The sequence below is a fragment of the Lissotriton helveticus genome, chromosome 10 (genome assembly GCF_964261635.1).
Source record: "Lissotriton helveticus chromosome 10, aLisHel1.1, whole genome shotgun sequence".
NCBI classification, from domain to species: Eukaryota; Metazoa; Chordata; class Amphibia; order Caudata; family Salamandridae; genus Lissotriton; species Lissotriton helveticus.
The window spans coordinates 90,227,118-90,242,003 of record NC_136071.1 but is presented as its reverse complement, the minus strand read 5'-3'; the positions used below and the strand labels follow the sequence as shown (position 1 = coordinate 90,242,003).

General features: G+C 43.2%; 1 protein-coding gene across 6 annotated transcripts in view; it reads right to left on the bottom strand.

Moving 5' to 3' along the window:
* The window catches only part of ARHGAP17 (Rho GTPase activating protein 17), a 337,930-nt gene that overhangs the window by 34,711 nt on the left and 288,333 nt on the right, over positions 1–14,886 (bottom strand). For 2 of the 6 annotated variants that reach the window (XM_078664823.1, XM_078664825.1), the window contains exons 16-18: positions 12,444–12,606; positions 7,961–8,194; positions 6,128–6,238 (exon numbers count right to left, since the gene is read on the bottom strand). In XM_078664823.1, coding sequence (XP_078520949.1) covers positions 6,128–6,238; positions 7,961–8,194; positions 12,444–12,606 — 508 coding nt within the window. The remainder of the gene's footprint in view (positions 1–6,127; positions 6,239–7,960; positions 8,195–12,443; positions 12,607–14,886) is intronic. The other 4 variants (XM_078664827.1, XM_078664828.1, XM_078664824.1 and 1 more) reach the window with 3 other exon arrangements.

Here is a 14,886-nt window from a genome sequence, read left to right as displayed (position 1 = left end):
CCACATGTGGGGGGTAAAGAGGGTCATTTGAAAGCCAGTGTGTCGGTCCACACTGTAGGAAGACTGAGGCAAACTCATGAGTAAAGACAATGATTTGGTCCTGGTGATCGAAGTACAATTTTCAATAATCAGATGAAAAATTAAAACATCAGAAATATAGCTCAGTGAAGTAATCACTTGATGAGGACATTTGCGTGTGACATGTTTGAATTCCAGCAAAGATGACACAGCCATTCATCCTTTCAGTATTCATCGAAATAGTACCATTAAACTATGTGATATTAGCACCTTATATCAGAGGATTGCGCAATGGCAAACACTTTGGGATAAGGGACTACTCAAAAATGTTTTTTATGATTGTTAAAAAAACTCATGCGATTATTTAACCAGTTGTCACAAGTAGGCGGACATGCAAAGGAAACAACTGGAGCAGAGGCATGGCTTATCTGTTTTCATGACTAAGAGTTGTGAGATCATTATTATAATTAATACCCAGTGGGTAATTGTTCACCTTGATTCTCCCTGGTTTTGACACTTCCATCCAGATTGTGGATGGTGGCCACATGCTCACAAAGTAGGCTTGTCTTTGAATGATCTGCATGTATTGGCTGTTTTGGCAAATAATACAGAATGTGGCTTCGGCTTCATGTGGTAAAACTTCTTAAGAACATCTTTGCGTGTGGTAGTTTCTTTACAAGAAAACCATGCAAACATTGTTCTCTTCCAAGAATAAAAAGGGTAGGAAAGCGTAGTGAGAGGTTTCCATGCATTGCATTAGGATTAAAAAATATGCTTTTTGGATTATAATCCCTAAAGACTGCCTACAGGAATTCTGAGAAGAAGCTAAGGATTAAATAAGCATGTTTAAGAAAAACGATGCTACGAAATTATCTGCAGTGACTGAAATGGAGTTTGACATTTGCCAGAAATGGTCTAGCAGACCTGGCAGTTACATGTCAAGACCATGCAGGAAGTCGCAATACCAGTGTTGAATTATGGCCTAACACCACATGGGCTATTAGGGCTGCAGTGCGCACTACTTAAATGAAAAAATTCAGAACAATTCTAAGGTGTTCAAAACATTTGACCAATGTTATACCATGTCATAACATTTATTTTGAATTCATCTTCAAATCATGAACATAAACATATTATAATTTTAAATTTCAAACTTCAAACATATACATCAATATTTGCAAATTTGTCAGAACCACCACCCAATGCATTTCGGGACTTCTTTGTCCCTTCGTCAGGGGTTCCAGTAGTCAACTGTAAAAGCAACAAGGAAACAATATGAAACGATGCCTACTCGCATAAAATGATATCAATCATCACAATACATCAGCATTAAATGTATACTGTAACGTTCACATGGATGTTATTATGCCCACACTACATCTGTTTCCACTAGTATAATCTAAAACACAACATGTATAATCAGCGACGTGAAAGAACTCATGCTTAAACAGTGCCCAGCCACCAAAAGTGCCAACATAAGAAAAACATACCTCGCAAATATTTGAAGACTTATTTCTGAAATAAAAGTATCAAAAACATCACTTCAACCAATCACGGAAAAATGATAAAAAATGAATCACCAATGTTATACTGATTAACTGCTCACCTTTTTAAACCAGTACTACCACTTAGTCCAAACAGCCACTCTCGTGGTCAGATGCTGACTCTAAAAAAATGCAATGACTGAAATCAGTAACACAATCCTCAAGCTAACAGTTTGTGATGCCTATAGTCGCCGCCAGCTGCTCACCTCTATTGTAACAGTAAATCCCACCAAGAGTCTGTATACTTAATCCTCGATACCTACAAAAAACGTAAAGGTAACATAAATACCTTTGTGATATTAACCGCTCGTTGCCTTTACCAAAATAAAACCCTCCTCGCATACCTCTTACACGCGCCGAGTGCCTTTCAAACTCATCCGCCTGGCTGTCTGATGCACTTCCGTGTCATCGTTAACAGCTTATAACGATCCCTTCCGGTCGGACTCCCATCCTGAACATTGACAACAGACTATGCCTGACTACAACCGAAGATTTGTAGAACTACAAAAAGTCCACTCGAGCCCGCAATTGTAATATGACTAAAAGTTCCTTTATATACATCAATCCTTATTTCAAAACCACCGCGTTTTAAACAAACAGTCATCACTGATGACAAAAGCGAAATACTCGCCGACCACTAGTATGTTCAAATCAACAAAAACTTTATCAAACAATACCCAATGTGTGAATATGCCAAAAAGACGTGACAAGACAGCAAGAGTGACATGAAGAAAATGAATAGTTTAAAAAGGATGAATTAGTGAAATGAAGTAAAATAAAATAAACTAAATGAATCCCTGCCTGCTATTTACACCTAAGCAAGAATAAACATGAATTAACCTGCCTGCTATTTACAACTTTCACTTCCACGATCTATATACATCGGTTTCAAACCCTTTAGTTTAGATTGCAATATGTAGTGTTAACATGTGATTCTATAGGATTCCTTAAGGCAAACTGAGGCTGTCCTCCTGCCCTAGCTATTAAAGGAAACAACTGAATTCAAATTTGTCATTAAGCCCCCCTGGGGTCAAAGTTTGCAGTTTTTTGATCCAGAAAGCCTCTCTCTGGAGGAGTGCTTGGTCATTGTCTCTACCTGCATGCCGGACTACTGCTTCGATGATCTGACACTTCATCTGCGCGATGGTGTGTCTCTGTTCGATCCAATGTACTGCCAATGGAGACGTGCGATTTTGATTACGTATCCTACTCTTATGCTCTGATATTCGTGTTTTAAATTTCCTGGATCAAAAAACTGCAAACTTTGACCCCAGGGGGGCTTAATGACAAATTTGAATTCAGTTGTTTCCTTTAATAGCTAGGGCAGGAGGACAGCCTCAGTTTGCCTTAAGGAATCCTATAGAATCACATGATAACACTACATATTGCAATCTAAACTAAAGGGTTTGAAACCGATGTATACAGATCGTGGAAGTGAAAGTTGTAAATAGCAGGCAGGTTAATTCATGTTTATTCTTGCTTAGGTGTAAATAGCAGGCAGGGATTCATTTAGTTTATTTTATTTTACTTCATTTCACTAATTCATCCTTTTTAAACTATTCATTTTCTTCATGTCACTCTTGCTGTCTTGTCACGTCTTTTTGGCATATTCACACATTGGGTATTGTTTGATAAAGTTTTTGTTGATTTGAACATACTAGTGGTCGGCGAGTATTTCGCTTTTGTCATCAGTGATGACTGTTTGTTTAAAACGCGGTGGTTTTGAAATAATGATTGATGTATATAAAGGAACTTTTAGTCATATTACAATTGCGGGCTCGAGTGGACTTTTTGTAGTTCTACAAATCTTCGGTTGTAGTCAGGCATAGTCTGTTGTCAATGTTCAGGATGGGAGTCCGACCGGAAGGGATCGTTATAAGCTGTTAACGATGACACGGAAGTGCATCAGACAGCCAGGCGGATGAGTTTGAAAGGCACTCGGCGCGTGTAAGAGGTATGCGAGGAGGGTTTTATTTTGGTAAAGGCAACGAGCGGTTAATATCACAAAGGTATTTATGTTACCTTTACGTTTTTTGTAGGTATCGAGGATTAAGTATACGGACTCTTGGTGGGATTTACTGTTACAATAGAGGTGAGCAGCTGGCGGCGACTATAGGCATCACAAACTGTTAGCTTGAGGATTGTGTTACTGATTTCAGTCATTGCATTTTTTTAGAGTCAGCATCTGACCACGAGAGTGGCTGTTTGGACTAAGTGGTAGTACTGGTTTAAAAAGGTGAGCAGTTAATCAGTATAACATTGGTGATTCATTTTTTATCATTTTTCCGTGATTGGTTGAAGTGATGTTTTTGATACTTTTATTTCAGAAATAAGTCTTCAAATATTTGCGAGGTATGTTTTTCTTATGTTGGCACTTTTGGTGGCTGGGCACTGTTTAAGCATGAGTTCTTTCACGTCGCTGATTATACATGTTGTGTTTTAGATTATACTAGTGGAAACAGATGTAGTGTGGGCATAATAACATCCATGTGAACGTTACAGTATACATTTAATGCTGATGTATTGTGATGATTGATATCATTTTATGCGAGTAGGCATCGTTTCATATTGTTTCCTTGTTGCTTTTACAGTTGACTACTGGAACCCCTGACGAAGGGACAAAGAAGTCCCGAAATGCATTGGGTGGTGGTTCTGACAAATTTGCAAATATTGATGTATATGTTTGAAGTTTGAAATTTAAAATTATAATATGTTTATGTTCATGATTTGAAGATGAATTAAAAATAAATGTTATGACATGGTATAACATTGGTCAAATGTTTTGAACACCTTAGAATTGTTCTGAATTTTTTCATTTAAGTAGTGCGCACTGCAGCCCTAATAGCCCATGTGGTGTTAGGCCATAATTCATAGTTGTTCAATACTTAGCAGGTATTAATGCAGAGCAGCACACATACCGTCTAAAAAGAGTTTAAAGTTAAGGAGAGTGTGCGACAATCATCCACATATATATGCAATACCAGTGTTGCCATCAAGTGTTCCACGTCCGCCTATTCCATTGGTATCGGTGGCTACTGTAAGAGGTTTACAATAAGATGGCCACGTTAAACCTACATAAGGGAAAGGGAGGAAGCACTGCATGAGAGATTAGAATGTGGAGCCTCAACCCAGTCAAGGTTCTATTTACAGATTCTTGATGTGGTTAATGCTCCAGGTTGACAGCAAAAATTGGAAGGCAGTTCTAAGTAGAAAATATGTTCAAAACTGTGTCTCTAGGTTTATAATTTATGGGCCGGTACCAAAACAGCCAAGAGTAATAGTACTGAAAAGACTTTATCTTAACTTGGGCACAAAGTTGCTGAAGAGTATGGGAATAAGTCAGTAATAAAGATGGTAGAATGCCAGAACGGTGTCAGAACACACAACTTGACTTTCCATCTCATATCAGTGTCTCCAGAATGGGCATGGGAGACCTTCAGAAATGAGCAAGCGACTTCACTAGGACCCTTTTCCAGCTGTCATTTCTTTGATGCGAAGAGGCCAACAAAGCCATTTGGGGGAATTCTGTAGGGGAAATTGCAGGAGGAACAGGTAGCATTGGGCATTTGGGCGTCCCAACTTGCCAATCAACTGACAAAAAGGTGACTACCAGAATCGAGACTGTGTGGGAGTTTGAGGGAGGAGAAGCATTGGTCTACTCAAAATCAAGGTAGGTAGAGCGTATGAGAAGTTGAGAAATGTAGCCCCTTGACACCAAATGGAGGAATTCCTACAAAACAAGATTATTCACTACTGGGACCTAAATGATTATACAGCACGCTCTTTAGTCGCAACCAATTTTTACTACCCTATGAACGTTCAAAAGAAGAAAATAAAATGGAGGACGCAGTCTTCGGATTATTACTGAGGTACCACACCTGAGTTTGTTTACCTTTTTCAGCTGTAATACTCCTGTGTCTTTGATACGCAACAGCTGAAGATCATTTCTCAAGCAGCTTGATAAATCTCAACAAAGAGTGGGGGCTGCAACAGTTGAAGCAGGCCTTATGAAGGTATGAAGGTCCAATAACAATTATTTGCCACAAATAATAAATGCCTTCAAACCGGCCTGAAGTGGCTTTGCTGACCCAATACAAGGTCTAAAATTGCTAACACACTATGAATTGGAGGAATCCCAAAACTTGTAGGAAGCACTCATGTGCGCACTAAGAGGGTTGAAGTATGAACCAATCGGCCAGAAAATGTAAAACTGAGGTGGACATCACACTTGTGCACAGGAGGGTTGCGACCGTACAAGAATAAGGGAAAGCATGAGTGGTACAAGCTGCAGTTTCTGTTTTATTAACAAGGCGGTACTAGGTTGTTAGTAGTTAGTAATATAAGAGAACCAAAAGCAGCAGTTTCACTATGTGGGCCACAAGAGGACAAATACGTTACTGCATGTAAGTATAACAACAAAAGCAAAGCCCGAAGAGTCCAGCTGCCAGCGACAGAAGTGAGTTAAGAAAGATCCCACAGTATCTCCTGCTTGCATTGGGAAGGACGGACCAAAAGACGAGGCAGGTTCCACCACCGGTCAGCAGAACAGATTTGTAAATAAATACCTGACATCCCCTTGAATAATAGGTCGTCCTCCCTCCGAGGCAGCCCGTTGGTGACCCCTTACAGGCTGCACCGCTGAAAGAGCGTTACTGGAACTGATCAAAGTATGGAGCCTGTAAACGGTAGAAAAGTATTTTGAGAAGTACTGCCAACTTAGAGAGATGGATGTGTTGTCTGCTGAAAAGTTCTTCCAGGACAGCTTAGGGTGGAAACATGCCTCAAGCATCTTTGAAGTTTCAATGAACACCAGCAGGTGTCATGAACCTAGAAGGTGCAAATAATTTGTACCAAACATCCGACACAAACATTACACAAGGGATAAGAAGGACATTCCTGGACAACCAATGCCCAAGGGTGTGAAGGACATCCCAACACGGCTAGAGCAGATGAATGAGGAAGAATGTCCCAGCGCAGTCTAGGTGTGTAGTGTAGGTAAAGGACAATCTAACACTATCAGATTATATGATGAACACCCAAAACAGGCAGGATGTAAAAGACATCCCAGCACAGCTGGAACTGAGCCAATGTGAAAATCATCCCAGCACAGAGCACAGTATATGAGAACCGTAGGACCACAGTGAGTGTGGAATTTATTTAGGGAGAACCCAGCAAACCCCGACCACTGGGATATTGAGGACATACCAGCAGAGAGAGAGTGCAATACTTACTAGGGCACTTTCAGGATCCTGGCTGACCATCAATTCTGAGCGTCAGGCCTATCCAGGACAGACAGTATTCAGGACAGACAGTGCTTGAAGTTAGATGGTTACAAGATAAACCACATATCCTTGGAATTGGATAGAAATGGTTAGAATGATCCCTAACAAGAAGAATTAGGAATATAAAATCAAGTAGAGAGGATTTAAAGGACTGCTGTATGGCTTTGACTGAGCAGTGGGACTCTGCTGGGAAGATAAATGCTCCTCTCGAAAGCAGTCTCTGCTGCCATCTGCTCAGACACCCTGTTAATGGGCCATCCTTGTCATGCACTATAGACGTGGCTCTGTGGCAGATGATGTTGCTACATTTCTATTAATAAGTCTTGTTGTAGGGTAGCAGTGAGGCATCTGTGCATGCACAAATGTTGGTCTCCTATCCCATCTAACTGACTCTAGTGAAGTTTCTGCTGAAGAGAGGTTATAACGAGATGTATAGGCTCTTTCCCGTACGAAAGCAAGTGTGTATACTTATGGTGCCCACTTGCTCTTGTATACTTCTACTTGCACCTGACCATTGCTCTCTTCCTGGGCTCTTCTATTGCTCTGAATCTGATTCAACACTCTTAACCCATTTGTCGAAGTGCATAGCCCTCTCTCTGGAAGTCCACGCAATTGCACATCAATGCCGTTTCACAGCTTGCTCTACACATTACTGGGCAGCTGTTGTATATTCTTACTCTAGAACAGCAGCCTTGCAGAAATGATGAGGCCTTGCATGAACATATGTTGCCTTTCTTGCCTTCGTGCAAATATAAAGTTAATACTCTGGGAAATTGACTCATTTCCTCTTACTCAAACGCTAAGTGACAAACTACTACAGTGGGAGGAGCATTCATAAAAAGATGAGAGGTGCTGGACATGGGAGAGGATCTTTGCTGCATAGGTTGTTCGCTTCAGACTATGGCTCTACTGTGTGCTGGGAGCCTCTCACTGTGGGTTCAGGGGCCTTTCATAATGCGATCATGTGATTACACCGACAATGCATCCGCTCTAGAATAAAAAGTCTGTGTTCTACTGTTTGTCAGCAGTGGCATATACTCCTATACCTTTAGCTGCATGGCCAGATATCTCAGGAATCACCTTTCCCCCACTGCTGTGGCAATTTTTTGTCCTTACCTGGGCTCCTCATTTCCATGGCTGGGCAACGGGTCTGCAGGGCCAACAAGGGGCGCAAGAGGAGCACTTGCCAAAGTGGTGTCATTCACACCAGCCAGTGGCACCTGCGCCTCCGTAGGCAAGCCAGCATCGGTGGGTGGAAGGGGCGGCTGGAAAGCTGGGGATGTATGCTTGCGGTTTACAGTGCCGGTACGCCGAGGATTCACATGGAACTCCAAAACCTTCATTCCCATGCTACAGAGAGAAGACAGAGTGAGCGCACACACATGCAAGCGTAGGGAGACACAGCAAACACCACAATCTGAAGCAGGAAGTTGTTGCCCACGCCAGAGACCAAGAGCCCATGCTGGACGCCAGTAGGAACCTGGACAGCCACAACATGTTTTTGGCCTGATTAGAACACACATGTTAAAATGATCATGGGAGTCTGGCTGTAATAACATTAGAGCACAATTAGTGATATTAGTGCCATTTTAGGAGCACAACTTTATGAAAAGATAAAAAGTGAGACCTTTATGGAATCACAAACCAGGGAATGCATCACTTTAACATGTTGGTAATCTAAGCAAATGGGGAAAATCCAGTGCTCATCCTCAGATACCATGCAGATGTCTTCGGTAAGGTAAGAGTAGACTATCTTAATATCTTCTATTTATGGGCTGCAATTATTTACCCATTCTTTCGACGTCAACAATCTATCTTATGGTATTGAAAAGGCACTGGATAATCCTGTTCAAGAGAGCCTCTGCAGTTGCTACATCATGTCAGGGGAAGAAATGAGTGTTCAACTTTTATTTAAGCATTGCAAATGCCCTTCCATGGCCCCTTTATTCCAAGGCTTGATATGCTTTCCATTCAATGCATTACATACAGATCCATAAAATCTTCACAAAGTAGCTGTAGTATCTACAAAACGTGTGCCATCCTCTAGTTAATGACTCCGCCATCTTGACAATATGGTTCCACGTTAAACCCATATGTTGTTTCTGTCAAACACACTGTTGAGTAGATAAAATGTGTCAACACTTGGAGAAAAAAAATCATATTAGTCTTGTGCACGTCCCATCACAGTGACAGTGTGCTGCAGGCTTCCCATTGCCTGTTGAAAATGAGCCATGCTTAACCCTCGCGTGCTCACCAGTACTTCAAGTTCTCACTTGGCACATGCTTTACTTATTCCAGGAGAGCTAAACCTTGCAAAGATCGGTAGGCAAAGAAGGCAGCAAGTAGACTGGTTGTTGGTAACCTGGTGCTTTGTTCCAGTACAGTATCAAATGGGAGTGAGAGAAGTGAATGGGAATGTACTTTAACATATCACTAGGGGGCCAAGAGGCTTAGCTTTTCCAGTACTCTATTCTAAGCAAAGCATCTAAGCACATCCATTCCAAGCGCAACTTCCAAGTACACCCATTTCCTCCGTACATCCAAAGGCCTCTGCGTTTTAAATATGCAAATACCTGCCATATAATCAAATCCCTCTAGTGTCACTTCTATGAAACTAATTTCAGGGACAGTTTCTAAGCACACCTATTCGCTGCACAGCTTCCAGCAAGAGCATTTGAAGTACAGAGTCCAGGCATATTTACTAAGCCACAGCATAGCTTCTAAGCACACCACACACAGCATAGCTTCTAAACCCACCACTTTCTAGAGTAGCCTATACCTTCCAAGCAGACACTATCCACAGTGAGGCCAAACACATTCCCAATGTAGCTTATATGGGAGAAAGTGTCTAATCTCACCACTCCCTGGTGTGGGTTGTGCACACGCTCTCGGCTGGTGCAGCTTTCAAATATACTAATTCCTGGCATAGCTTTTAAGCACTCCCCTTTTATTATTGAACATTAAAGCTTATTGATGATTATCATGTGATTAAGAATAAACCAAACAGACTGCAGTTTCCAATTGCAGCATCTTGGGCACTCAATGTGATGTTCTGCATAAGGGCGAGTGATACGGACTCCTCAACGATTGGCTCCTGGGTATGACACCCAACAGTACCTGTGATGTGTTGCTGATCCATGCTGCAAGTCAAACAATGTTCCAGGATGAACAGTGCAAATTAGCTCCGCGTTGAAACATCTCAAAGTATATAAATGTGACCTTTCCAATAGGATTTCTCCATAGGGCCTCCATAAGTCCTTGTGTGCTAAGCACTGGTCACACGCTGGGTGGTATGTGCTACTTCTGATATGAAGAACAACTACAGGTTACTAACACAGCAGCGCTGGCACTCAGTGTCTGCATGCAAAGAGTAGAAAGAATGGGAGGAACGTAGACAATCAGCAGGACATGTTACCTGTGCACCTTCCTTGGGCTGCCACAACAGGAGGGAGAAAGATCACTGAGGGAGTCTTTCATGTACACATGGGAGCAATAAGGGTGCAAGAAATCACTCAAAACCAGGCAAAGTCAGCAACACATTTAAGGGGTTAGGGCTCCAAGTCACCTTGCAGGCTTAACTGTGCTCAACATTATTTTTAGAGTCCTTCTAGTCTACACCACAGAATGCGAGAGCTGAACCAAGACTGATATCCCAGGCATGACACACTCCTCTGAACAAACAAGATTGCAGAGTTTGTAGTGTGTTTTGAATCCAGGGTTTTACACTGGGTCTACACCATACCCTATTTACTTAACACATAATTGAGCCCTGGTTTGGGGCAGGGAGACTGGTGCAATGAAAGAAAATGTAAGAAAGAAGTTCAGAAGTGTCCATCTAGAAAAGACAAGCAAGTGACGATTCACTCTTGCATACAGAGTTTTTTTGGATCACTCATTCAATTCAGAGTATGTGTGATTGTAAATGAGAAGACACTTGGTTTGTGAAGTAGCAACTAGCAGAGTCAACATTACAGTCTCCTCTTTAATTCTGAACTTCTTCTCTACATCAGACATATTTTTGCTGTATGCAAGAATATACATTCATGTATATCGAAAGTTCTCATCAATGACATTTTTGTTCAATCTTTGAAGTAAATATCCCTTAAACATATGCCTTTTTGAGAATTTGATGTTTTGTCTAAATAAGCTGTTTTGTGGGAATATATGCGGGACTGCCTGCCAGGCATGAACGTGTGGTTGATACCATTCATTTAAAGTATCTGTGAGATTAACAACGTTTCAATTGTTTGTGTAAAATATCCCCTTGGTGGCTTTTTTTCTATACAAGTGTAAATGTCCCAACCGTTATTCTCGAGACACACTTATTACATTGCAATTGTATCTTCGATTGCATCAGGGTGACATCACATAGTACCTCACCATAGACACCAATGAAAATTGCCACTTTGAACAATTATTATTTTAAACATCGAATTCCTAGCAGTGAAACAAGAAACTTTTTTCTAAGTTCCCTTTGCAAACAGTACTGCCATATTGCAACTACAAATAATTGATGTGTTACTAATGATTATAGCTGTGTCTGCCTTTTTTCTCTATGTATGCGTCCATCTTGTAGCTGCCAGAAGAACTCCACTTCTGCCACCGGAATTAAAGTACTGATGTCACTGGTGATGTGATATGTAACTACTGATATAACTTGTGAGATCCTCGCTGACATGCGGGAGGTCATGAGAAGTTCACTGTGAGGAAGTAGAACTATGCTTACGTAGCTGGCCATATGTGCTGAATCTCATTTGTCATTTGGGTTTGGATTGTAGCTAAAATGTCTCATGAACTGAAGATTTTGAAGGAAATGTGTATAGTACGGTTCTTTGTACAGAACATAACACCTCGTTAGGGTTATAAATCATCTACCTTCAAATGATATTTGGATTTTTAGGTAAGACAGAAAAAAGCTATTTACTAGGGCCCCTTATACATTTTGTCACTTAATTTAACATAACTTATTATCTCAAAATGGCAGTACATCAGACAGTGGTGTCAAGGTTGCCTGGCAGCATACAAATCAGTCTGCAAGAATTATCTGATCATTTGTGGTATAAGCAGGGGCAAATATTACCTGACAATGTTTTAGGAGACTTCATGGCTTGTCGGGAAAGCAATAAGTATCCAAAACAGTGACAAAAGTAAGAATACAAGGGTATTTATGTGAGCTTTGCATTACTAACTTGCTCTGTGGTATAGTAAGTTCATACCAAAGCATTCCTACACTTTGTGTATGTTTAATAATCACCCACTGCCAGTTAGAGGCAAAACCATGTCTCTCTGCACTTGGATTACCTCATAAAATAGATTTTTGGGGGAAAGAGCACTAAACAGTGGGCATGAGAAAGGGGTAAGTGGCCAGTATGCTTCTCCAAGACAAACATTTGGGAGAGCAACATTATTTCTGCACCAACACCTCTGTATTCATTTGGCATGAGGTGGTATAAGGAATTACTAAGCATGTATTCTGGGTCACCCATGTGGGTAACTGGCGGTAAATACTAATACTGTGCACTAGGCCTTTCACTCAGCTGCCTTCAGCAGTCTTGCAACAGGTTAGAAACTACAAGCACACACCGCACCATTTGCATACCTGCTGTTCTTTATATCGCTCTCCATTATAGCCATGCTGACAGGCCTCTTCTTCTCCAGTGTTCCAGACTCGTAGGTAAAGTCATTGCCAGCGTGTGACGAATGGTTAACATTCATGGCAGATGCTCCCGAAGTAAAATCCCCAGAGACGTTAAAGTCCAACTCTGGGCAGGGATAAAAAGAAATGGATATATTTTTGACCCAATTAAAACCTTATGTACCTGCACAAATAGTTGTCCACAGATTTAGATGCTATATTCTTCTTAATCTCTATCACAAGTGCACCTCACCTTAGCAGTTTCATCCTAATTCGGATCTGTCCACTATGATCTGCTTTCTAGGTTTCCCAAGGGAAAGACCAGGTTGTCCACGAGCGAAGCCAAGATTCACATGATAGAGAATCAGGATTATGAGAAAGTCACCTATCCTTGTTCACCATGAGACCTCCAAGAATCCAGACGCATCAGCATACGTCTCGAGAAGAACTGGAGAAACAGCAAATCCTTTGTAGACCGGACCACCTACAAGAACACCATGACAGAATACCACCAATGCATCAGATCCACTAAAAGGACCTTAATCAACAAGATCCTCGCCAACGCCAGCAACTCCAAGGAACTCTTCAGCGTCATCCAGGAATTCACCAATCCCCCTGTGAAACCACGGGCATCACCCCCTCCCAGGACCTCTGCAACAAGCTTAGCTCCTACTTCCATCTGAAGATCAAGGGCCTCTACAATAACTTCAACGACTCCAAAACCACTCAATCCTCCAGCAACACCAGCCACCCAACCATCTCCTCCTGGACCCCAGTCACCACCGAAGACACCGCAACAACCATGAAAGACATCCACTCAGGAGCACTCACAGACCCCTGCCCCCCTCACATATTCCACAGAGCTGCCGCCATCGCTCCAGAACTACGACGCACCAGCAACCCCACCTTCGAAACTGATATCTTTCCTGATGACTGGAAATGCGCAGAAGTCAGACCTCTACTCAAGAAGCCCTCAGCAGATCCCACGGCCCTCAAGAGCTACCGATCCATCTCCCTTCTCCCCTTCGCGGCCAAAGTCACTGAGAAGATTGTCAACGTCCTACTAACGAAATTCATTGAAGAAAACTCCATCCTCGGCCCTTCCCAATCTGTATTCGGCAGCAACCACAGCACAGAGACCGCCCTACTCGCCACCACAGACGACATACGCACCCTCCTCGCCCAAGGACACACAGCAGCCCTGATCCTACTCTACCTCTCTGCAGCATTCGGCACCGTCTCCCACCGCACACTCACCGCCATACTCCACGAAGGCGGTATACAGGAGACCGCTCTTGACTGGCTCTGCTCCTTCCTCGCCGGCAGAACCCAAAGAATCAGACTTCCACCCTTCCTCTCAGAATCCACGGAAATCAACTGCCGAGTACCCTAAGGATCGTCGCTCAGCCCCATCAATCAATGAATCATTTGTAAAGCGCACTACATACCCGCGAGGGTCTCAAGGCGCTGGGGTGGGACGCTACTGATCGAACAGCCAGGTCTTGAGTATTCTCCTGAAGGTCAGCAGGTCTTGGGTCTGTCGTAGGCTCAGTGGGAGGGTGTTCCATGTCTTGGCGGCGAGATGGGAGAAGGATCTCCCACCGGTGGTTGTTCTTCGGATGCGCGGGACGGTGGCGAGTGAGAGGTCGGCGGAGCGTAGCTGGCGGTTGGGGATGTAGAAGGAGAGCAGTCTGTTGCAGTAGGCTGGGCCGGTCTTGTGGAGTGCCTTGTGTGCGTGGGTGAGGAGCTTGAAGGACATCCTCTTGTTGACGGGGAGACAGTGCAGGTTTCTCAGGTGGGGGATGATGTGGCCATGGCGTGGTACTCGAGGATCAGTCGTGCCGAGGCGTTTTGGATGCGTTGTAGTCGCTTGATGAGCTTGGTTGGGGCTCCCACGTAGAGGGCGGGTTTCTTCAGCGGGACGAGGGTGTTGGCACAGTCCTCGATCCAGCGTCTGAGGCTGTGGGCAGCGTCATCGGTGTAGGAGGGTTCGGTGGGTGGGCTGAGAGCGAGGTTTGCGTGTAGTTGGTCTTCGGTAATTTTGCTCCAGCAGCGGCGGGGGATCTGTTGGGTGCGGTGGGTTTCTGGAAGGCGAACTGGATGCAGCGGTGGTCGGTCCAGAGGAGTTCGGTGGTGTGGCTGACGGAGACATGCAGGCTTGAGAAGACGGTTGACCGTGTGGCCGGCGGAGTGGGTGGGCATTGTGACGAGTTGCTTCAGGCCGAGGTTGGCGAGGTTATCAATCAGGGTTGTGGAGTTGTTGTTGTTGTTCTCAAGGTGAAAGTTCAGGTCTCCGAGGAGGATGTAGTCGGTGGAGGTTAGGGCGTGCGTGCTGATCAAGTCGGCGATGGAGTCGCTGAACTGGGGACAGGGTCCTGGGGATCGGTAGACGAGGGTGCCTCTGAGG